This window comes from Chelon labrosus (genome assembly GCF_963514085.1).
Source record: "Chelon labrosus genome assembly, chromosome: 21".
Taxonomy (NCBI): Eukaryota; Metazoa; Chordata; class Actinopteri; order Mugiliformes; family Mugilidae; genus Chelon; species Chelon labrosus.
In genome coordinates, this window is record NC_140354.1 from 18810811 (window position 1) to 18833624 (window position 22814).

At 44.1% G+C, this 22814-nt stretch overlaps 2 protein-coding genes across 5 annotated transcripts in view; one reads left to right on the plus strand and one right to left on the minus strand.

Annotated features, from left to right (window-relative positions):
• Positions 1-22814, minus strand: part of ddx47 (DEAD (Asp-Glu-Ala-Asp) box polypeptide 47) — a 262281-nt gene that overhangs the window by 37479 nt on the left and 201988 nt on the right. Inside the window, exons 1-2 of one of the 2 annotated variants that reach the window (XM_084570182.1) lie at positions 7868-7949; positions 6693-7737 (exon numbers count right to left, since the gene is read on the minus strand). In XM_084570182.1, coding sequence (XP_084426308.1) covers positions 6693-7707 — 1015 coding nt within the window. In that variant the 5' untranslated portion in view covers positions 7708-7737; positions 7868-7949. Of the gene's footprint in view, positions 1-6692; positions 7738-7867; positions 7950-22814 lie in introns of those variants that run through there. The other variant, XM_084570181.1, reaches the window with a different exon arrangement.
• Positions 11143-22529, plus strand: LOC311506283 (phosphoinositide 3-kinase regulatory subunit 5-like). Of its 3 annotated transcripts, none has more exons than XM_084570183.1 (17): positions 11143-11241; positions 13623-13734; positions 14132-14232; positions 14317-14385; positions 14462-14600; positions 15275-15344; positions 15439-15616; positions 15707-16040; positions 16126-16958; positions 17401-17526; positions 17911-18042; positions 18139-18232; positions 19189-19265; positions 19354-19447; positions 19549-19628; positions 19710-19828; positions 21804-22529. In XM_084570183.1, the coding sequence occupies exons 2-17, from the start codon at positions 13626-13628 to the stop codon at positions 21949-21951; spliced, it is 2703 nt and encodes a 900-aa protein (XP_084426309.1). In that variant the 5' UTR covers positions 11143-11241; positions 13623-13625; the 3' UTR covers positions 21952-22529. The 3 variants fall into 3 exon arrangements, with proteins under 3 accessions (XP_084426309.1, XP_084426311.1, XP_084426310.1); XM_084570185.1 differs by lacking the exon at positions 11143-11241 and having other exon boundaries at positions 13351-13734; positions 15707-15878; positions 15972-16040; XM_084570184.1 differs by lacking the exon at positions 11143-11241 and having other exon boundaries at positions 13351-13734; positions 19713-19828.

The following is a 22814-nucleotide window of genomic DNA, read 5'->3' on the forward strand; positions in this document are numbered from 1 at the left end:
AATGATTGGACAAAAGAACCAGAGATGTACAAGTAACAATATTTCAGTCCTACAGATTTTAGTTGGCATTTTATGAAACATAAACTCGCTAATTCAGTTTTTACATTACAAATGCTGATGACTCATCTTGCACTCGGGGGCATGCCCTAATTTGGGGTCCAAACAAAACCCTTTATCAATTTTTTATTAGACTTTGTCATTACCTAAAAAATATTTTTTTAAATGCTGATGACTTATCTTGGATGACTTAGTTTGGGAGCTTCATAAAAGGGGGTAAGCAACTACATACGGTAGATTAATTCAGTTCTTTTAGAGAGCTGATAAATCCTTCCCATAAAGTGCGTCCACCAGTTTGCCGTTGATGAATTTCGTCTGTTTTGAGTCCAGAGGAGGCTGCTGATAAAGTTAGATGGTCTTTTCATTTTTCATAAGGAAAGCACATGAGGGTCTGCTTCTTATTTGATTTTGCTGATTGAAAATGGAAATTTCTTTGCTTCAGGGTCACTGCAGCCTTTCTCCTCAGACCGTTTGAAATTTGGTCCCGAGTGGCTCTGAGCTGTGCTCGCTGACATGTTCTAGATGACTGAGAGTCGTCAGTCCGTCTAAGCGGTGGTCGACTCCTGGTGGGATCTCGGTCAAGGGTGTCTGACTTTCCATTAGGCTGTTATGCCACGAATGTTGTGAATGTTTTTGCTAACCTGCAACACACCTGTTTTCTATTACCTACTCCTTTTTTTTCCCACATGCTTTTCTTCTTGTTCTACTTGTATTTTCTTTTCATCTCTGTGAATACAGTTTGTAGCTCAGTCTTCTAGTCTTATTTAAACTACTTGGACACCACATCTAATGATCAGGTTGTTGATCCTTTAATCGTTGACTGGAACTTCAAAAAACAATCCACACTTTTTCGTTTTAATTTTTCTTCTTCGTTTAATCCACCACGAAACTTGCTCTAGCTCTTCCTTTTGCTATGGAGAGCTACGGGTTGTATGCCCCACCTCCCAAAAATCCTAGTCTTCTCTTATTGGTCAGCTCCGACGGCCTGGTTAGGCTCCGCCCACATACACATTGAAGTGCAGGATGAGTCATCAATATTTTTGGGTTGTATTTCAGAACAAGGATAACTAGGAAAAACAATTTTTTTTTTGTAATTGTTAGATTATATAAGATAAATTATAACTTAATTGATCCCAGAGGGAGGAAATTAGTTGAATTAAAGGGCAAGAAATTGCAAAAATACAAGTTAGATAAAAAATAGAATAAGGTAATAAACAAATGAATACATTTTAATATATTAAGGATACAAAAACTATTTACAGTTGGTGTACCAAGCTTAAGGAACGCCTCCCAAAAAGCCTAGTCCTGTCTTATTGGTCAGCTACGATGGCCTGATTAGGCTCCGCACACACGCACACATTGAGCTGAGAGCAAGAGCTACTGGTGAAAGAGAGATTTGTATAGAAAGGGGCGGGGTATTAAAAGTTGAGAAAGCATTTCATTGGATGCAAACTTAGTACACACCCCCCAAGTGCAGGACGAGTCATCAATATTTTTGGGTTGTATTTCAGGACATGAAAGGCTTTAATATACAGTTAAGGATAACTTGGAAACAACTTTTGTTTGTAATTGTTAGATTATATAAGATAAACTACACGTTTTTTGAAGTTAAATAAAAAGTAGAATAAGGTAAAAAACAAATAAATAAAAATGAATATATTAAAGGTACCAAGCTCTTACAAATGACATGATGGGTATGAAAAATACCTGATTTTTATGCACTGCACTTTCAAAAAAGACCAATATTATTAAACAGGATGAAATGATAAGATTGTAAATAAGTGAATTTCCTGAGATACAGGCAGATTATACTGTCCAGAGGATGTTTGCATCCTTTAGATGGACCTGATACAGAAGCATAGGGCAACTATAGTGCAGGACATGCTAAAATCTCTGAATTTGATTTCATGGGGGACCTAATGTTATTATTATCTGCAAAAGGAGAAATTTCTCAATGACTGAACTGAAGTTCCATTGTTAGACAAAATCATAATTTGCAAATACAGCCTGCTTTCATTACTGTTTTATGCAGTCTGTAATGCATTTAAACATGAAACCCATGAAAACAGAAGTCAACGCAACAACAGAAAAAAAACTCCAGAACTAACCGTGTCCTCTGGTTACTGCTGTATAAATTCATACTTTAAAGAAAAAATAAGAAGCAGCACAAAACCCACAAATGTGTCTCAGCTTGCAGACTGAACAGAAATGGCTGACTCCGTCGCGCTGGCGTTGGCACGCGGCGATGGACACCGAGAAACGGCAGGGAGACGAGGAGAGCTGCTTCTATTACAAGAAAATCTATGACCTCATGCTTTGCAGAAATTTCTTCTCTCCCATCACAAGGGCCGGAGCTGAAATGAGACCCAGATGGCGAGCTGGCCCGGGCCCCGGACCTAACCTGGCAACCCCACGGGGAGGCGGGTGGCACCGTCAGCAGAAACAGTGTCAGGGGTCCCGGGCAGCCACATGGACAGAGGCCGGTCCGTACCTCAAATCATCACGGGTCGGGTTGTAAGTGAAACCAGAAAGCATCGCCTTACTGTCACCTCACCAGAAAGCCGTAAACCAACTTCCTGATATTGTGTAGGTCTCCCTTGCGCCTCCAAAACTGTTGTGACTCATCAGAGAATGGACTTCTGAGGGTGTCCTACGGTCTCTAGTAACAGAATGTTGTTAGTGGGGGGACCTCTGAGGGGAGGGGTCTCTGTGGATCATCCCACAGACATTTGATCAGTTTGGGATCTAGTGAATTTGGAGGCCAGGTCAACACCTTGTGCTGTTGCCATCAAGGAGTGTCATTGCTATGGGGTGGGGGTGTCTGGTCTGGTCTACGTGGGTGCTACATATCTGTGAATGAATGCCAGGTCCAGAAGTTTCCCAGCAGAACATTGAACTGTCACAAGATGGTCAATGTTATTCTCCTGTCAGTGGTTTTAATGTTGTGGCTGATCGGTGTACATCTCACACCTAAAGCCACACACAAGCCTGCCAAGCCTGTAAAAACACACATCTGGGGGTTGCGGCACATCAAAAGCGCGTGGAAACGAGGCCGACCGCGCCTCCGGCCGACCCGCGGCCGCTACCAAACAGAACATCTCACGGCAGAGTGACAGCGAAAACAAAAGCCGGAGCCGAACAAGTGCAAAATTACACGTGTGAGCGGCCGAGGCTACCATTTCCATCTCGCCTCGAAACCCACTTGGCAAGCAGGGGTTTCCCACAGCTCCCTTCACAGCCCATCAGTCAGGCCCCGGAGAGGAGAGGAGCGGAGAGGAGCGGGGGCCCTCTGACTGTTAGGGGTCAGCGCTACGCCGAGCATGGGGAGAATATGAAGCAGCTGCCCGGGACCGGAGACCCTTGACGTGTCACCATATGCGCGTGTTTCCCTAATCCAGTCGTTCATTTGTGGAAATAATTTTGTGTCGTGGTCAAACGTGTATTTTATGAAGAGTTAGAAACTTCTGATTGTATATCGGTGTTATTTAACGCTAAAATGGAATAAAACTGAGCTCACTTAGTTAACTTGTCAGTGTCATGGATATGAAGAGATGCAAAAAGATGGTGCAAGTTTTGTTTTTTACTAATATTGTTTTATAATAGATTAGAAGATTAAAAAAAGGAAGAAGCGTGGTCAGTTAACTGGTTAATACCATGGATGCATTAAGCGTCTGGACCAGAACCGCTGTAAGAATCTGAGCACTTTTGCGCTATAAGAAACTTCTCTTCACGTCGCTGCCATGTTGAGTCTTTTTTGTGGTAGTTCTGCGTCTCTTATTCGTCATTTCATGTCTTAAGTTGCCTGATTGGATCTCCTTTGTCGGCATTTCATTGTTCTCACTCGCAATCAGTCTCTCCATGCAGAGGTTCTGGTCCAGATGCACTTGGGCCTTGATGCATCCACGGTATTAACCAGTTAACTGACCACGCTTCTTCCTTTTTTATTCTTCTAGTCTGTTATAAAACAATATCAGCAGCTCCTTTTGCGTCTCTTCATGGTGGTTTTCCGTCTCTTTTCAAATCTTTTATTGCTTGCACCACTTTTTACATCTCTTCATATCCATGATATCTATCTGTCTGTCTTTACAGTTGCCATTTTTCTTCGTCTCATCCTAGTTTTGCACGTCTTGCATTCCTTGCACTGCTACGTTCATTGCACTAAGTGTCTAAGTATTAGGTTTTTGCATCTTTTTGTCGTCGTTTTCAGTCCCTTCACGTCTCGTTGCGTCTCTTCCTGGTAGCTTTCCATCTCCTACAAGTCATTTGTGCATTTTGCATCGCTTGCGCCGCTAATTGCATCTCTTTGTAATCGTCTCTTGGTGGATTTTAACGTTTTTTTCCTGCAGTCTGGTAGCAAGCCATCCATCCATCCATGATACCAAAATTTTAACCAACAACCCTTCAGGTTCTTCGATTTTAATGTGTAATAGTCTCCTGTTTATTTTTGCATCTCTTGTTGTGTCTCTTGGTGGTAGTTTTGCATCTGTTATCAGTCATTTTACATGTTTGCATCTATCTGCATCTGTTGTGTGTCACTTTGGATAGGCCTGAATCTGGTAGCTATTAGTAATCAATCCATTACATCATGAAAGTTCTATTTTAACATCTAATAATAGGTTTACCTCTTTGGCATCTAGTTTGTGCATCTCTGAGGCTGTTTTTGCATCTTTTTGTCGTCGTTTTCAGTCTGTTCACGTCTCTTTGCTGCCACGTTGCATCTCTTCATGGCAGTTTTACATTTCTTCGTAGTAATTACATTTTGCATCGCTTGCGTCTTTTGTAGCTACGTCACACAGATGCTCCTCGGCCTGACGGGCCGATCGAACCACCCCTGATGCTAAAAAGTTAAGAAACCACCCTTTACCCTTTGACTCTGCCCTTGTCAGGCCTTGTTTTGTGAACAGATTTGTCAGCCGTGCACCTCCAACAGATATGAACGTGAAGGCTGCTGCTGCTGCCATTAACTCCTATTGAAAAAATGATTTCCATCCCGCATGCCAAGCCGTGGGACGTTGACTTTTTGCCGCCGCTAATAAGTGAAGCCAGCTCTCCCACCACTGCAGCTCTCTTCCTCAAACCCCTACAGCGAGGGAGGAGGCGTCCAGACAGATCATTAGCACCGACCGCGCACGGACCCCGGCGCTCAATGGAAGCGACCCCTCCCCTGGGAGGATCTTCTTCTTTCATGCTAAGGTGTCAGGCCACCCTCATTGTTTCCTCTTTGGGGAGACATGCTCGGTCTGGTTTTATCTGATGACACCACTCGCACAAAGAGCGAGACGGTGAAAGGGGAAGGGCCCCCCCCCCCCACTGACAGCGAGATGGATGCCGCGAGTGACAACCTTTTGTTTTAGTAAAATACACTCACATGCTGGCCGCGCAGAGGCGAAAGGCGGAGGCCAAGGGGGAACAACTTGTTCACTTTGTTCCGTTTGGTTGAGCAAACCATGGCAGTGTCGGGGCTTGTTACTTTTCCAGGTTCGCTGTAGCTCGGGAGGAGGGGGAGGGGGGTTCTGAGTTGTTGATATAAGCCCTCCTGTTCGGCAGAAAATAAGCATCGCGGCAAATACACTCGGCCTACAATAAAAACACAGATCTGGCTTCAAATTACCTCTGGCTTTGTCCTCCTCTCTGAATAGTTTACTGCCTCCAAAGTGGCAGTTTATACTCTACGTGCCAAAAATGTCAATGAAACCGCCCTAATCTCCCGTCCAATCTGCAATAGCACCTGCTTATGGAAACACAACACGCCCCTGCAGTCTATCTCCGCAGCTGCAATGTTTCCTTCCCATCAAAAGCTGCTACTACAGTCGGAAACGCGCGGGTCAGAAAAGCAATCACGCGGTTGGACAGGGCACACTTTGTTTGCTGAAATGACTTCCTGTCTTTTATTTCCCCCCCTGCTCAAGAATTTTCTCCCCCGAACGTTGATAAAAGTCAAGGGTCAGAATTGAGCAGAGCATGTAGGGACTTTTTCATTTTTCTTCGTTGTTTTGTCTTTGCATTTAGGATAAATTATTTGGGTTTGTTTGCTCGGAGGCAGATGCACGGTGGAGATTTCTTTGAGTTGGATAAATGTGAAAAAGGCCTGTTTTTTTTCTTGCACATGGAATTAGGCTTTTGAATTCTGGAAGTGCACTTAGATGCATTTGACATTTACTTATTTACAAGCTTGATCCAACAATTTTAAATTGTTTTAAACATGTAAAAGTGCAATAATCAGATGTAATTTCAGAATAATTCAATCAAATAATTGTATCTAGTCGTCTAATTCCTGCAGGGTCAGTTTTCTCTTGTCATTTAAGGCCTTTTTTCTTCTCCTTGCCTCAGCTAGAATCTATTTATCCAAACGATTTACATTTAATGTCCATTTATTTACAAATTTTCCTTATAGAAGACAACTTAAGATTTCTTAAATTGGTTAAATGAACCTTTAAGGAGAGCTGCATCTATGAGAGGAACGAGTAAAATCATCTTGAACGAATAAACAACTTACTAGAGATTATTGTTTTTACTTTTTTTGTGCATAATGGCGAAAAAGAATTATTTCTTTCATCAACTGGTACATGAATGCTGCAGTTTAGATTTTAAAAGCGTCTCCAAAATGAAATAACAACAAGAAGTGGAAGCCTTACCCACACACTCGTTGGCTTCTCTGGCCGTAGCGCGCTGCCAGGGCCGGTCGTAGTGGAAAGGTTTGCACCTGTCGCACTCCGGCCCCGCCGTGTTGTGTTTGCACTCGCAGACCAGATTCCCCTCTCGGTCCTTGACGCATTTCGACGCGTGCCCGTTGCACTTGCACCGACCCCCGACCTGCAGGTCGGACACGGCGTAAAAGTAGGAGTCGCGGGCCAGCTCCGAGTCGTCCTCGTTCTCGTCCCCGAAAGTGTGCAGCCGGCTGAAGATCACCTTGATGTCGGTGGCCGTCACCCAGTCCTGCAGCACGGGGGAGTTGTCGAAGTCGTGCGCCGACGGTCTGCCGTCCAGGGTGCTGAAGGCGATGAGCCCGCCCGTCAGAGGGTGCATGTCCGTGTGGGAGTCCGTGCAGATCGCCTCTTGCTCGTTCTGCTTGGTGATCGCTGCTTTATTCTGCCGGTTGTACATCTTCTTGCACTGCGTGGAATAATACTGAAACGGCACCCACGACTTCCCGTAGTCCATGGACTTGTAGATGGCCATGGACTCCGGTCTGGGTGAGCAGAACTGCAGGCTCACGTAGGTGACCTCAAACTTTTTACCCAGCGACAAGGTGAGGGTGACGTTCTGCGGGTACTGCACGTAGTTTTCAGACTGCCAGCAGGTGAGGTTGTGGGGGTTGTTGAGGTCTGTCAAATACGCAGGTGGATGGGACTTCTTGGGGTCCCCGGCGTCGCACGTGTGACAGTCCCTAGTCCTCTCCTCGCCCTTCTCGGTCACCACGCAGTACCGGGCGGCCGGGTTGCCGCAGGTGGTGGTTACGCGCACGTCCTTCCCAAAAGCGGAGTTGACGAAGTCGGGGATGCATCTCCGAGGGTTCCCGTTCTCGTCGTAGCACGGGTCCGGAGGGGACGACTGCGCAGCGAACATGCTGAGCCCGTACCCTCCAAAGACGCGCTCGGTCAGCGCAGAAACTGTCACCAAGGTGACCCAAATCTCCAAAATCCTTTGCATTGTAATCCGAGCACCGCAGGGAGACTAGCGCTGGAAGAGAGTGGAGAAAAATATAATAAGACTAGAGTCAGTTATGAAGAGAAAAGGCAGTGATGCTCAGACACATGAGGGGAGATATCAGGACGCGAAGCATGTGAGATACTAAATGAAATATTCTTACGAGGCAAAGAAAACTCCACCCAGACCACTAACTCCAAATACACTGCTCAGTCTCAAAGTGAAGCGCAACTCTGAGGAATTTGGAGAAACAGCCTGAACCCGTTTACGCACGAAAACAAAACTTTTTCTTTAAAGGAAAAACAAAATTAAAACTAGATGTGGCAAAAGCCCAGCTGGCTCTAAACGTGTCCCTCTGCCTCTGCCTGCCCGGCAGTCACACCTCTGCCCACCTCTATCTCTTTCTGTCCCATTCCCTCTCTTGTCATAATGGAACAGAAGGGGTCCACTCGTGGAGAGGAGAGGCTCCGGCCGTGGAGCAGAGAGAACAGCGACATCTTCCGACAGATTATTAGAACCACACGTTAAAACGAACAAGTCTTCGCTTCAGACAAAACAGTTCTATTCATTTTAAACACGTTTATTAGTAGCTTTAGATATAACGTGACATATTGTAGACATCTCTTCGATGATCACACGAGTTTCACTTCCGTTGTCAAGCCTTATCATCAGCCGGTCTGTTAAAGGAAACCAGCTGCAAACATCAGAGAGCTGCAGAACTTATCTGATGTTTAGTAAAGAAAACTGATTGAGACTTTGTCTAGAAATACAACTTCTGTTTTTATTGTTAATTATTAGTCTACTCTGTAGTAATCTGTAGTATTAGTACTAATACAAATAAAGTACTCTAGTATTTGTAGTACAGTAAATTAAGTATTCTGTAGTATTAGTACTAATGCAAATAGAGTGATCTGTAATATTAGAACTAATACAAATGAAGTACTCTGTATTAGTAGTAATACATTTAAAGTGTAGTATTAGTAGTACAAGTAAAGTACAATGTAGTATAAGTAGTAGTAGAGCAAATAAAGTATTCTGTAGTATTACTACTAATGCAAACGAAATACTTGTAGTGTTATTACCAGTGCAAATAAAGTATTCTGTTGTAACTGAATTAATGCAAATGTAGTACTCTGTAGTATTAGTAGTAGTGCAGGTAAAGTAATCTGTAGTATTAGTACTAGCGCAAATGAAGTACTCTGTAGTATTAGTACTAGTAGTACAAGTAAAGTACTCTGTAGTATCAGTACTAGAGCAAATGAAGTAATCTGTAGTATTAGTAGTAGTGCAAATATACTACTCTGTAGTATTAGTAGTAGAGCAAATAAAGTACTCTTTAGTATTAGTAGTAGAGCAAATAAAGTACTCTGTAGTATTAGTAGTAATGCAATTAAACTACTTTGTAGTATTAGTACTAATACAAATTAAGTACTCTGTTTTATTAGTAATGCAATTAAGGTACTCTGTAGTATTTATGGTTGAGGAAAAAAGTATTTCGTAGTATTACTACTAATGCAAATAAAGTACTCTGTAGTATTAATACTAGTGCATATGAAGTAATCTGTAGTATAAGCAGTAGTGTATTTAAAGTACTCCATGACACCTCAAAGTTAGAGCTTCACTTTGCTTCATTAGTCTACTGAGGTATTCTGACCATATGTTTTCCAGGCTGTATAAACTATTGGATTGAATCATCTCAGGTGATGTGTGTTTGTGTAATGAGGGAGGGTGTGGCCTGATGGAGGGAGGGTGTGGCCTGAGGGAAGGAGGGTGTGGCCTGAGGGAGGGAGGGTGTGGCCTGGCAGTTTCTTGTCCAGAGAGATTGTTATGGCTGGTTGTTGTGGTGTGTTTGTCCTCCAGGAGTCCTCCAGTCCTGTGATATTCCACAACCAGAAATGAGTGGAGTGACCGGAAATACAAGGTGTTCAGAGCTCAGAGACATGGCTCAGAGGTGAGGAACGGTAAAATCAGACCACCACTGAACAAGACGCATGAGCTGAAACGTCAAGACTGGGCCAAGAAATATCTGAAGACAGATTCTTCAAAGGTTTTATGGATTGAGGAGATGAGAGTGACTCTTAACGGGCCAGGTGGATGGACCTGTGTTTGGACCAGTTATAGCAAAGAGCTCCACTTCCACTCCAGCAAGGCAGAGGTGGGGTACTGGGCTGGTCTGGTTCCACCTTTTCGGATTGAAGATGCCCGTTCTTCACGTTCTTCAAGCAGTCGTACAGGAAAAGGTCTTTCAAGAAGGTCATGATTTTTATGCAGGACACTGCTCCATTGCATGAATCCAAGTGCTCCGCTGTGTGGCTGTAGCCAGTAAAGGCCTTAAAGATGAAAGAACAACGACATGTTCAACCCTGTTCTTCACCTGGCCTACTGAGAACTTGTGGGCCTTTCTTAAGGCCCATTTAAGGTACTACAGGACATAGATGACGTAACCTACGTACGTAGCCTACGCCAGGGCAAGCCATTTATACTTGTGCGCTCGTCAGTCTGGTTCGCTCTGTAACAACGCCACCAAACGCTAGTCAGCGCTGTGTCTTTTTTTTTGCCAGTTGGGTTCCACTTCCTGCTTCACTTTCAACAGTGGTGACTGAAAATTTCTCAGAAATTTCACCGAAGACAGACCTCCTCAGTTAACCTTTCCTTGATGTGTTCCATCTTTATTGATCCGATACAATCAATTAGAAAATTGCCGGAAACACGCTATTACCAAGCGGACCAATCACAGCTCTTACGGCCTGCGTTGCCGGAGAGGTGCACGGCAGTTACGGCGCTAGGGTCTGCGTTGTCGCCGAAGTTTAAACCGCCCAATAGACAGGAAATTTACGAAAGCAAAACCATACTCCACTCTTGACAGAGTCTGGGAGTCTGTTGTTACTGCTGCACAAAAAGTTGAGGGGAGAGGCCTCGGTGGATCATCCCACAGATACTTGATCAGTTTGGGATCTAGTGAATTTGGAGGCCAGGTCAACACCTTGTGCTGTTCTTCATTGTTTTTTTGAGTTGTTCCTAAAGAGTTTTTGTGGTTGCATCCTGCTGGGGATGGCTGCTGCCATCAATGGGCAATGATTGCTATGGGGTGGGGGTGCCTGGTCTGGTCTAGGTGGGTGCTACATGTCTAAGTAACATCCACATGAATGAATGTCCAAAAGTTTCCCAGCAGAACATTGAATTGTCACAAGATGGTCAGTGTTTTTCAAATCTCCTGTTATTTTGGATCTGGTTACCCGGGCATCATGTTCCAAAACTTTGCTCGTGTCAAACGAGGTCTGTCACAATCAGCAGACTCCTCCTCCTCCTCCAGCACCGGCACAGTGTCTTGTGCAAGCCGGCGCTCTGTCCGCGCAGACTCACTCAAGTTCCTGTTTTTGCAGCACACGCTCTCTTGACGGCTGCAGTTGGAAGGGTCTATTTTTGAAAAGGCACCATCAGAAGGAGGATGTGGTCTCCGTATTGTTTCCCTGCGCTGGCGTGTCTCAGTTGCGGTAGATCTGGGATGGTTTAGGGCACTGATTTCAGCAGTCGCAGGTAAGTTTCCCGTCTCCTCTCTCCTCTCTCCTTTCATTGACTCCCAACCTCTTGGATTTGTTTCACCCCGCAGCATGTGTATCCACAGTGTGTCAGGTTGGTAGTTTTGTTTTATAGTTTCATACATTCTCTGCTCCGGCAGGAACCAGCCACTTACGTGAGATCTTAATGCAAAGTGTTTCAAGCTCTGCAGATTTCCTGTTCCCCTTCTTTTTAAAAGCTGCTCAATACAATCAGTCTTCTAGGCCGCGTGTTTAATAAAACGAGGCTGCTAAGGGTGAATTAAAACTGCTGAAGGTCAAGTTTACACTGGAAGTCTTTGCAGCGTAGCCTGACAGAATGACACAATGGATCAACACCTGCTTCCTCAGTGGACAATGAGCTGCTTCAAATAAATCACCCACACACACACATATATATATATATATGATTTACTTCGCAGTTTTAAGGCTTTAAGCTTGTGTTGTTGTCAGGAGGCAACAACGGCCGTGACTAAATGTCATGTGCATCCTCTAACCGAGTCCAAAAAGAGGTAGTGCACAGTGCAAACCTTTCAATGGTTGACGATGCAGAAATTATGGAGAAACTGTTAAAATAGATAAAAAAGGGTAGTGGCTCGCACGCTGAATGTGTATTCCAACTGCTTAATGTCCATCTTCCTGCCCGTGTCTTGTCTTTAATTTTACATTGTACGTCCCTGAAGGGCTTTTTCCTGTTTTGATGGGCGCAGGTGACCCCCGGCTACTGCTTCCTTATTCACATCCTGGAGTAGCACCATGGGGAAAATATTCCTTCTCATTAATCTCACGGCCGTAGCAACACCAGCTCGGTGTCTACGCTCGCCGGCCACTTCATTAGGCACACTGGCGGCAAAGAATGCGTCCCAGTAGAGCAGATGGTGCACAAAATCTCAGCTTCAGGGCTGTTGGGATGTTCAGTTGATGTTGGAAGAGCGGCGTCAGGAAGGCGGTGGTTCATCTGTGTGATAGTGGGTTAAATATAAATAGGATGAAACGTCTTAAATCAATCTGATTTTAGTTTAGGGGGTCACATACAGCCCCATTTGATCTTGGGTGGGCCCGACCAGTAACATAATGGCATAATAACCTATAAATAAGTACAATTCCAGATGTTTCCCGTTGTTTTAGTACAAAAATTACAAGTACATTTGGAAAATTTTATGAACAACCTGAAAATAAGCACCATTTCGAGTCTGGGTGTTTGGTTACGTCCACAACTCTGACTAAAACAGTATTAACCCAAGCGGACAAATTAGGATTAATAGGTTTATTGAAAGAATTGCAGTTAATGTCTTGCACTTTGCAAATTCATCCCATGGGGCCAGACTGGATCCTCTGGGGTGCCAGTTTTGATCCTTAATTGCTTTAATAAGCTAATATAACTTGTTACTGAGATTTTCTCACAGGTTCTCAGTGACGCTGATGCTTAAAATGAGATCTATCACTATTCTAAAGGTGCAAAACTACTCTGTCAAAGACAGAATTTCTTATTTCATGCATCTTATCCTTTTCATCTCTTAACATGTCAAAAACTCATAATGAAAAAATGTAATTCATTGTTTTATTGTCAGTCTTTGTATGTCCATAGATGAAATACAGTACAGAGCAACAATAGTATTTACTGTAAAGTCACAACCATTATTATACTTTTACAAAATCTACATTTTGAGACATTCTTGGGTTTGATATAGCGCAGGACTATATTAATAGAATGCGTTCGGTTTCACTGGCGTGCCTAATGAAGTGGCCGACCAGTGCTTTTCATTGTTGTGGTTGTCGTTCGTCACCGAAACCACATGCGATCTGGGGCAGGCCAGCCTCCAGAACTATTCCCTGACTGTTTGTAATTACACTTGTTTTCGAGGTTGTTGATTCTAGGAGACGGGTCAGGGTTAAAATAAGAACAGGTTTTGTAAGACTCTTCTGACTCACGTGAAATCTGTCGTCAGCAGCTGATTTTAAGAATGGAGGGGGGGAAAAAAATAAAGAAGTTGTGGCGGCTGTTTTGTTGACCAGCTAATCTCCGGTCTGTTGGCACGAATTGACTCATTGGTTTTTTTTCTTGGCAGGAAGTGCCAGTCCTCTCTGTACTCATCATAGATGTCTGTTATTTATCTGGAGGGTGGTGGTGGTGGGGTGTGCTAGTTGAAGCTTTTTATGTATTTCATTTGATTGTTTCTGGAAAGGAACAACAATGATTATAAAGCAGCAGCAGCAGCAGCAGGAAGTTCGAATTACTGAAGAGACCCGTTGGTTTACCAGTACACAATAAAAGGGTGTCATTCTTGTTTTTTATATTTGGTACTTCCTGTTTTTTTCTGCTTTATCGTCGTCTGTTATTTCTGTGTGGACGTTGTGAAGACGATGGGGACGATGGAGACCAGCTCGTGCACCGAAGATCGTATCCAGCACGTCCTGGAGCGTTGCCTCTGTGACCTGGGTGTCAACACCCCTGACAAGCAGCTCTGGAACGGTAGGTGCCAAAACCACATTTATTTGTAACGCTAACCCTACACAGAAACAAATAACTCACATAGGGAATGAATATAGAAGGAGCATTAAAATAAATTATGTCAAAATGTCATGTAACCTCACACACACAGTTAACTAATGAGGAACATGTTGTCCATCTGATTGAGAAGAAATGGGAATTGAAAGTGGCGACAGACGACATTGCGTCCGGGGGAGTATCCGGTTTTGAAATCTCTAACGAAAAGAGCACCATTCAGAAATTTGGCAGCAAGTGAAACTGCTGCAGTCGACGTGCGGTTGCCTTTTGTTGCCGTGTAAATCTGGTTCGTCATCAGACTGAAACCTGAAGAGAGAAATAGTTCAGGTCGTGTGTGTGTTTGTTTTCGCCCGCTTTACAGCCGGACTGTGCATCAACCGCTGGTGTTTGGAGGAACTTGTGAAAAGAGATGCCCACAACTTCCTCATTCTTCTGCAGAAAATTCTGAGGAAAACAAAGGAGGTAAAGAGCTGAAACAACATTATTTTCTGAGCCTTCCACTGAGACAACAGCTTCAATTCAAGGTCTTTTTTCTTTCTTTTCCAGGTGCTAGAGCAGTGTCAGTATGAACTGGTGGTTCCCCTCACCCTCCTGTTCTCGTCAACCCTCCTTAAAGTGAGTGGACGTCATTTATGATGATTAGCAGAGGTACAAGAAAAGACTCCTTTACAAGTTTCCTGTCTCTTTGCAGGCACCCTACGTGGCTCCGGACAGCGGCGTGCTGCAGGAGGCCTCGCTGCTGTTCCGTAGCTTCCTGACCTGGCCCGAACCTTGCAGCTCTGCCTGTAAACGTCTGCTCAACATCATCCAGCAGGAGCTCCGAGCACCAGGTATCACTGCAGTTAATATGCACTGAAAAGCAGTGTGCAATACACAGATCAGACTGTGTCAGGCTGCTTCCTGCTGGGGATGGCTGCTGCCATCAAGGAGCGTCATTGCTATGGGGTGGGTTGTGCATGGTCTAGTCTAGGTGGATGGTAAATGGTCATCGGTGATGGGGTGAGAGACTGGCGATAGAGTCTATCTCACGGCTAACACAGAGAGACAGACAACCATTCACACTCGCACCTACGGCCAATTTAGAATCACCAATTAACCTAGCTAGCATGTCTTTGGACTTTGGGAGGAAGCCGTAGAACCCGGAGAGAACCCACGCAGACACAGGGAGAACATGCAAACTCTACACAGAAAGGCCCCAGTTGGCCGATGGATTCAAACCTAGAACCTTCTTGCTGTGAGGCATGAGTGCTAACCACCACACCCACTGTGCCGCCCCAGGTCCAAAAGTTTCCCAGCAGAACTTTTGGTTGTCACAAGATGGTCAAGGTTATTTACTTCTCCTGTCAGTGGTTTTAATGTTGTGGCAGATCGGTGTAGATGGTAATTGGTTGTAAAAAAGTTGCATGAAACTGCTAATCATGTATCCTTTGACTATTTGAGGGTAGTGTTAACTTTCTGAGACGTATACAGTGTTTATTTAACTTTCTGCCTGTTTCCGTCGTAGGTATTTTATTCCATAGACTGGTGAGAACAGAGCAAAGTATGTCCCATGAGGTTCACGGCTCCAAAACCATGTAAGTTCGTTCAAGTCTTGACGTTAAAAATTAGACTAAAGGAACCTGAAGTACGATTTCTGTACTTATCCATGCATGTTTGTGTCTTTATTAGACTGGTGCTGTTGGTAAGTCAAGACGATGAAGTTTCTCCAGAGGTCCAGTCCGTGTTTGAGCATCTGGGTACCACCCAGCAGTCAAACAGAGACGTGACAATCACTCTGATTCTGCACAGCTTTCAGGCTGCACTGGGCACCAAATTCGACTTGCATGCCGTCCATGCTGCCCTGCGGGTGATGCATCAGCTCAGTCCATTAGTGTTTTTGGATACTCAAGTTCTTATACTTTGCAGCTAAAGCAACTTTATTCAAATGTTCCTCCAGAGAAAAGAAAGTGAGGAGTTGGAGCAGCTCCTGGAGGCAGTGAACAACAGCATGGAGACAGCAGCCTCTGCAGCAGATCTCAGGATGGCGAGACAGGGTCTCCTCTACAGCATGGAGAGACTTATAGAAACCCTTGCTGTTCCTTCTAGTGTTGATGAATCCCCAGACTCTGGTAAGACAGGCATTTGTGATCTGTTGCTTTGGTTTTCTTCTAATTGTGGTGTGAATGTTCTCAAACATCTCAGTGTCACCTCCTCTCAATTAGGTGCTGTTGAGACTTTCACGCTGCCCTTGCCGAAATGTCGAACATGTACTTGGGAAAGCGATATCTTTGGTAATCAGCTAGTTTACTTTACCTTGTTGTACACCATCCACAGTTGTATCCAACTCTAACTCTATGAATTCTGCTCTTTGTTAAGATATCCTGAAAGGCGTTCTTGCAACTGAATCCGACCTGGATTCACCTCCAGACTGTTTCCTCAAACCAGAAATTGATGAGGATTATACCAACGAAACCAGCGTGGACGAGGAAGACGATTTGGACGAACCCAAAGCGTATGATGAGTTTCAAAACCATCGGATCTCCACTGCATCTTCATCCTCTAGGGACTCCATGTTTTCCATCTACTCTCTGTCCTCCAGCTGGTCTGTGCCATCAAGCTCTTCAGGTGTGGAAAGCGACTTGGGCGAGGACACGGCACATGAGGACATAGAAGAAGGACAAGACAGTCAACCAAAGCCTAGAAAGAAACCCAAAAAAAAGTCCAAATCTCTCCTGGGCATTGAGCGCTTCTCCTTACTTTTCAAGAATTCCCGCAGTCCTAACATTTGCCACCGTGCGGGCTACCATGATGATTTTGGCAAAGACTTTCAAAGAACTGGGTCACAGCTCAAACACTCAAGGTCCTTGTCCAGAAAGTTTCGTCCTCTGCAGGTGTCCATCTCTCCGTTTTCTCCGCAGAAGCATGTGTGCGTCCGGAGGAGGCCGATCCTGAGCTGTGATGAGGAAGGTGTGGTGGAAGCGCCCACACTGGTCAAAGTGGTGGTGTTTGGAGGCGACAGGGAGGCCGGCAGGCTGGCCAGAGCATACAGTGACCTGCAACAGAAAGAGAGCAAATGCCCCCAACTCACCAAGGCGTGCAAACTGCAGTTTTACTTTGTTCCTACCAAAAGGAGAACTGGAAGTACAGGAGGAGGGCACACACCAACTGAAGGACAGATAGGAAGTTTAACCAAGACCGTCGCCTCTGTGGTGAGAACATCAGCCTGAGTCACACGTCATCTGGTTCAGTCTTTTACCTTCTAAGCATTCATAGATGATATGGTACAAATTTATAACTAATAATAAACATTTACTGTACATATACATTATTGATCATTTGTAAGACATTAACCCTATTACGCATCATATTTGTTACATGAGTTTCTGAGACCTCTGCACCTTCCACATAATCAAAACTTGAATGACTTGAATACTGAAAAACCTGTGTGAGACTTGCCTGCTGGCCCTGATTTATCCATGCTCTGCAGTGGCTGCTTTCACAGACAGTGCTTTGTAGCAAAATCTGCCTCAGTCGTTACCTTGCCACTACGCCAATTTTCCAAAGTTTCTGGACAATTTTTTTAATTTAATTATATTTTTAAATAATTAGTATTATTAAGTATTTATACCTCATATCTTTCCTTTCTCACAGGAGTCAAATGGCGAACAGATGGGGAACAGTACAACCGAAATAGCGCAGATGTTGGGAATGGTGGATCCATGGTACGAGCGGAACATCCTCAGTCTGCTCAGTCTGTCTTCTGACGTCCTTTGTCAGGTATTTTTCCTCATGTCATTGTGATAACCTTTACACATAACACAGTAAACCTCAAGAGAACAGCTGAAGAGAAGAGCAGGAATCTAATTTACCACAAAAGCTAACAGGAAGTCATACTATATGGACATAAGAGGACAATGTTTTCAGAGCTGGAACCCAAACTAGTTCTGAAAGTCAGTTAAGATCCAGCTCACTGGGGGTAAAGTGAGTAACTTCAAGATACAAGGAGTCAGGAAGCAAACAGAGCACCAATCCAGATCAAGGAATTACTCAGGCTACTCTTATGAGTTGATCAGAAAGCATTGGGAACAAAAAGGAAACAAGGTACACATCTCCCAGCAACTATCTGCCAATTATCACCATGTATATTCTCTTATGTCTCAGACCGGCTCTAAGAATGACGATGTCTCAGTGAACAGTGGCAACACGGAGCATCCCCCTCTTCTGGCTGACTTGATGCTTTATTACTGCCGACATGCCGACCAGCCTGTTCTGGTGCAGCTCTATCAAGCTGAGGTCAGTGGAGCGCCACACACACAGGCGTAAAAATGACCGTCAATTAATGCTCACTCTCTCAATGAACTAAATGTTCGACTTCCTTCCTCCACACAGCTCACCCTGGCTGGGGGAGAGAGGAGAAAGGAAGTGTTTATTCACTCTCTGGAGCTTGGGCACACCGCTGGAACACGAGCTGTGAAGGCCATGGGTGAGTAAGGCTCAATAATGTACTCTTCAACAAACAAAGACCACACCTCAATTGAAGCAAGGAAGTGTATTGGTAGAAAGGACGTATGGGAAATGGATGGTGGAAGGGAAGGGAAGATAGGAGTGCGGGGAAGGGATGATATGAGTCGAAGGGAAGCAATGATAGGAGCCAAAGGGAAGAGATGAGAGGGGTCCAAGGGATGAGATGAATTGAAAGGAAGGGATGATAGCAGTGAAAGCGAAGAGATGATAGTAGTGGAGGGAAGGGATGATAGGCGTTGAATGGAAGGAATGAGAAGGGTCCAAGGAATGAGAACGGTCCAAGGGAAGGCATGAGAAGGGTCGATGGGAAGATATGAGTGGGGTATAAGGAATGAGAATGGTCGAAGGAAGGGATGCGAAGTCTTTAAGTGAAGGGATATCAGGAGTGGAAAGGAGGGGATGGTAGGAGTTGGAGGGAAGGGATGATAGGAGTCGAAGGTTGAAGGGAAAGGGGTGATAGGAGTTGAAGGGATGACAAGGGTCCAAGGGAAGGAATGATAGGAGAGTCAAAGGGAAGGGATGATAGGATGGTCGAAGGGAAGACATGATAGGAGTCGAAGTGATGACAAGGGTCCAAGGGAAGGGATGATATAATTTGAAAGGAAATGTTTGACACGAGTTGAAGGGATGAGAAGTGTCAAATGTAAGGGATGAGAAGAGTCGAAGGGAAGGTATGATAGGAGTAGAAAGGAAGGGATGGTAGGAGTCAAAGGGAAAGGATAATAGGAGTCGAAGGGATGAGAAGGTTTTAAGGGTCGAAGGGAAGGGATGCGAAGGGTCAACGGATGAGAAGGAGAGAGGGTTAAGATGCACCTTTATAGGTAAGCACATGAAAGAGAATGACATGGGGCGTGGTATTGTTCCTGAACTTGAACTTATAATAACTTCACAATGTTTATTCATCTGTTTTCAAAGGGGCAGCCAGCAAAAGGTTTGGGATTGATGAAGAACGGGAGGCTGTACCTTTAACACTAGGTGTCGCCTACAACAAGGTGGTGATTCCACACACAGATCTCATGCAACACCAACAACAAGACAACAAGTGAAGAGCTGGAGATTTAATAAAACTGTTGATTTCAGGTGGCTGTGAGTGGAAGAAGTCAGTGGATACAGGCAGAAACCGTCTGCACATCGATTAATGTTTACAAAACGTATAGTAAATGTGAGCAGCAAGGTGAGTACCACCCACAGTCCAAATGTCTGTGCCTGCTTTTAATTGATTTGACGATGTGGTTTCCATTCCCGTCTCTAAGCCATGTTGTATTGTCTGTCCAGATTCATCAGGGAGTCTGCAGCTGATAATGACAGAGGTCCTGAAAAGGCAGTGCTCCAAGTCGAAGAAAGGACATAACCAGGTATGTTGTAAATGTCGAACCTAAACACTCCGCGCTGGAAACACCCCCGTCCTCTCACACAACCTTTTCTCTGTTTGGCAGCAGATCTCCATATCAGAAGTGAAGGTGGACAAGGTGCAGGTGAACGGCGGAGAGGAAGGGACAACATTTGCCGTGTGTCTGGATCAGGACGAAAAGAAGTTCTTCCAAAGCGTCACCAGGTACAACAGAGCACTGAGATCTCAAAACAGAAAAGTAGATAATATTACTTCCACATTTGTGCAGCAGCAAAAAAAGCAGTCATTGTTATATAGGCAGCAAACTGAATGGACCAGTCTTGTCAACTTTTGTGTAGTTAAAGGGGAACTACTGTTTTTTACAACCTGGACCTTAATTCCGGTGTAAAATACAATGGTTTACTCACCCATATAACTTTTGTGTAATTTGTATGCCTTCGGGAGATATTTAGATCTGCATATATACAAATAGTGGGAGTGACTGGGGCACCGAAACGCAGCCTCTAAATAACGCATTATCTGCTGCGAAACTCGTTCATTTCACCAATATTTTGTCATGATACGCTAGTGCTATTCCCCATTGAGTCCGGAGTTACCTGTTATCATCATCTGGAAGATGTCTTTTGACCTGGATGATGTCATCTCTGAGCACCGCGCGCACCCTCGATGGTCAGCTTGTTTACCTGCAATTTGCGACTCCTAGTTTTTTGCAACATGGCTGACTATTTTTCCAATTCTGAGGTTGTGGATGAACCATAGCAGGTAACACCGGACTGGCACTAGCGTCTCATAACAAAATATTGGTGAAATGAACGAGTTTTGCGGCAGATAATGCGTTATTTAGAGGCTGCGTTTCGGTGCCCCATTCACTCCCACTATATGGATATATGCAGATCTAAATATCTACCGAAGGACTACAAATTACACAAAAGTTATATGGGTGAGTAAACGATCGTCTTTTATGCCAGAAATAAGGTCCAGGTTGTAAACAACAGTAGTTCCCCTTTAAGATGAGCCTTTCTCTAGAGACTTCCTAAGGTCAGAATGCGTCTTCCTAACAGTTTGTCATCTGAATGTGTAATTTAAAGACACAAGGCAGTGGAGCATGTGCATATAAGCTATGCCTAGAGTATGTAGGCCCTTTACTGTCCCTTAGTTTTGTCTTTCCAGTAAGTCTCTAAGTTTAGATCATAGTCTTTCCTCTGAATCACTCTGAACCTCTGAAAGAGGATCTGAAACTTGTAGGATTCATAGAATCTATTTCATTCTTCCTGACAACAAGAGGCAATGATTTCATTGAACCTTAGTTACATTCCCAGCACTTGTTCTCTGCAATTCTCCCTATTTGCTGAAGGCGACTCTGTTTCCTTCACGGCTTGTGAAGGTTCTCAGTCATCCAGGTTAAAACCAAGGCAACTGAACTTGTTAAGGTTCTTCAAAATGTTTTGCCACTCATCCAAGTAGACCCGAAGAAACAAAAGCTTTTTATACAGAATTTATATAATCTGGTATAGTTTCATATATAGATTGATCTGTGTGAAATTCAGTAACCAGTAGCATCATTTCTCAGAGACAGGAGGACTTACAGTCAGCAAAAAGGGTAAACACATCCATTTTATATTACCACATATCTTCATATCTATATTCAATGCATTATATATACATACACAGATCAGGCATAACATTATGACCTAATATTGTGCCTCCAAAACAGTTGTGACCTATCAGAGAATGGACATGGGCCGTCTGAGGGTGTCCTGTGGTGTCTGGCAATACAGTGTTGTTAGTGGGGTGGTGGCCTTTGAGGGGAGGGGCCTCTGTGGATCATCCCACAGATACTTGATCAGTTTTGGATCTAGTGAATTTGGAGGCCAGGTCAACACCTTGTGCTGTTTTTCATGTTTTTTGAGTTGTTGTTAAAGCGTTTTTAGAAACTCTACAGGGCCAGTTGTTTCAGCTTGCTTTTTGGATCTCGGTCACTGCTTTTGCTTACCTCTTCAGCTACAGCAAACAATCAGTGTTGGCTGACATATAAGCGCACCACCAGCGCACAAACACAGTGATGTTGCTACAGACACTCGAATATCAAGAGATTTACCTGGGCCTGATTAGCAGAATCAGGATTGTGTGAACTAATCCAAAGACTTGCATTTAAAATCCTCTGCGTCCGTGTCTGCAGGTGTGAGGTGTCTCCGTGCTGTAAACCAGGAAGTGGTTCGGACTGGAGGTCCTACAAGGCGTCACCGGGCCAAGTCCAGCCTCTGCACCCGTCCTACTGCTCTTTGCTCTGCCTTCCCATCACCTCCTTCTCTGTCTCATATCCATGACACACTTGATACTGCTCCGGACCTAACTATGGAAGTGATATCCGTGTGAAAATCACAGATGCATGGCTCAACACGGGAGAGCCAAGTCTTCAGGCCAGGATTCAGCGGTCCACCTTCACCTTAAGGACAAAGGACGCTCCTTTGAGGACAACAACGTCTACAATTTAATTGTTTGAAAGATGAGTAAAGGAAGACATCTATATCAAATTCGAAATCCTTCTCTGAAAGGGGGAGAGGATATAGTCCTTGTATGACCTGACTACTTGAGTACCATCGTTTCTGATTATTAGAGAGTAGACGTCTATTAAAATAAGCTATTTATTTAGATTTTTTAGGAACAAAAATCATATTTGTACATGATCCAGATTTTATAGGTGTCGTTTATTTTTTAAATGTCACTGAACTGAATTAAAGCCATCCAGCTCTTTGTTCTCGGTCTTCCTCTTTTGAGTTAATCACACAGTAATTACTACCTGCTATTATTATTCTCCTCACAGCGAGCAGCAGAGCTAAATCTCCGGGAGGAAACTCTTTTCAAATTTAATTTTAGACTCTTATGGGAAGTTGTGAGTTACTGTAGCTACTGTGTCGTAGTTTATTTACACAGGTAAGGATTGGGCTTCTTGTTCAAAGTTTAGTTTCGGTGAGGTGTTCAGGCATATCACAGCGGACAGAAATTCACAGTAACCTGCTTTTGCACAATGGCATATCTGAAAGTATTTCCCAAATTTGAACACATTTGACTGTGAACTGAACCGTGATCAGTTCCTGTTTTTTTATTTACATGCTAAGGTTTCACAGAGGTTTTTTTGTCATTGCATATAGCACAGGTGCATACACAACGGAATTACCCAGTTTGGCAT

Bases quoted from the DNA above. Each gene is read 5' to 3' on its own strand.
- LOC311506283 (XM_084570183.1), top strand. From the start codon at position 13,626: ATGGGGACGATGGAGACCAGCTCGTGCACCGAAGATCGTATCCAGCAC. The intron at 17,527-17,910 runs GTATTTTTCCTC...CTTATGTCTCAG, and splicing joins CTTCTGACGTCCTTTGTCAG to ACCGGCTCTAAGAATGACGA. The intron at 19,829-21,803 runs GTACAACAGAGC...CCGTGTCTGCAG, and splicing joins TTCTTCCAAAGCGTCACCAG to GTGTGAGGTGTCTCCGTGCT.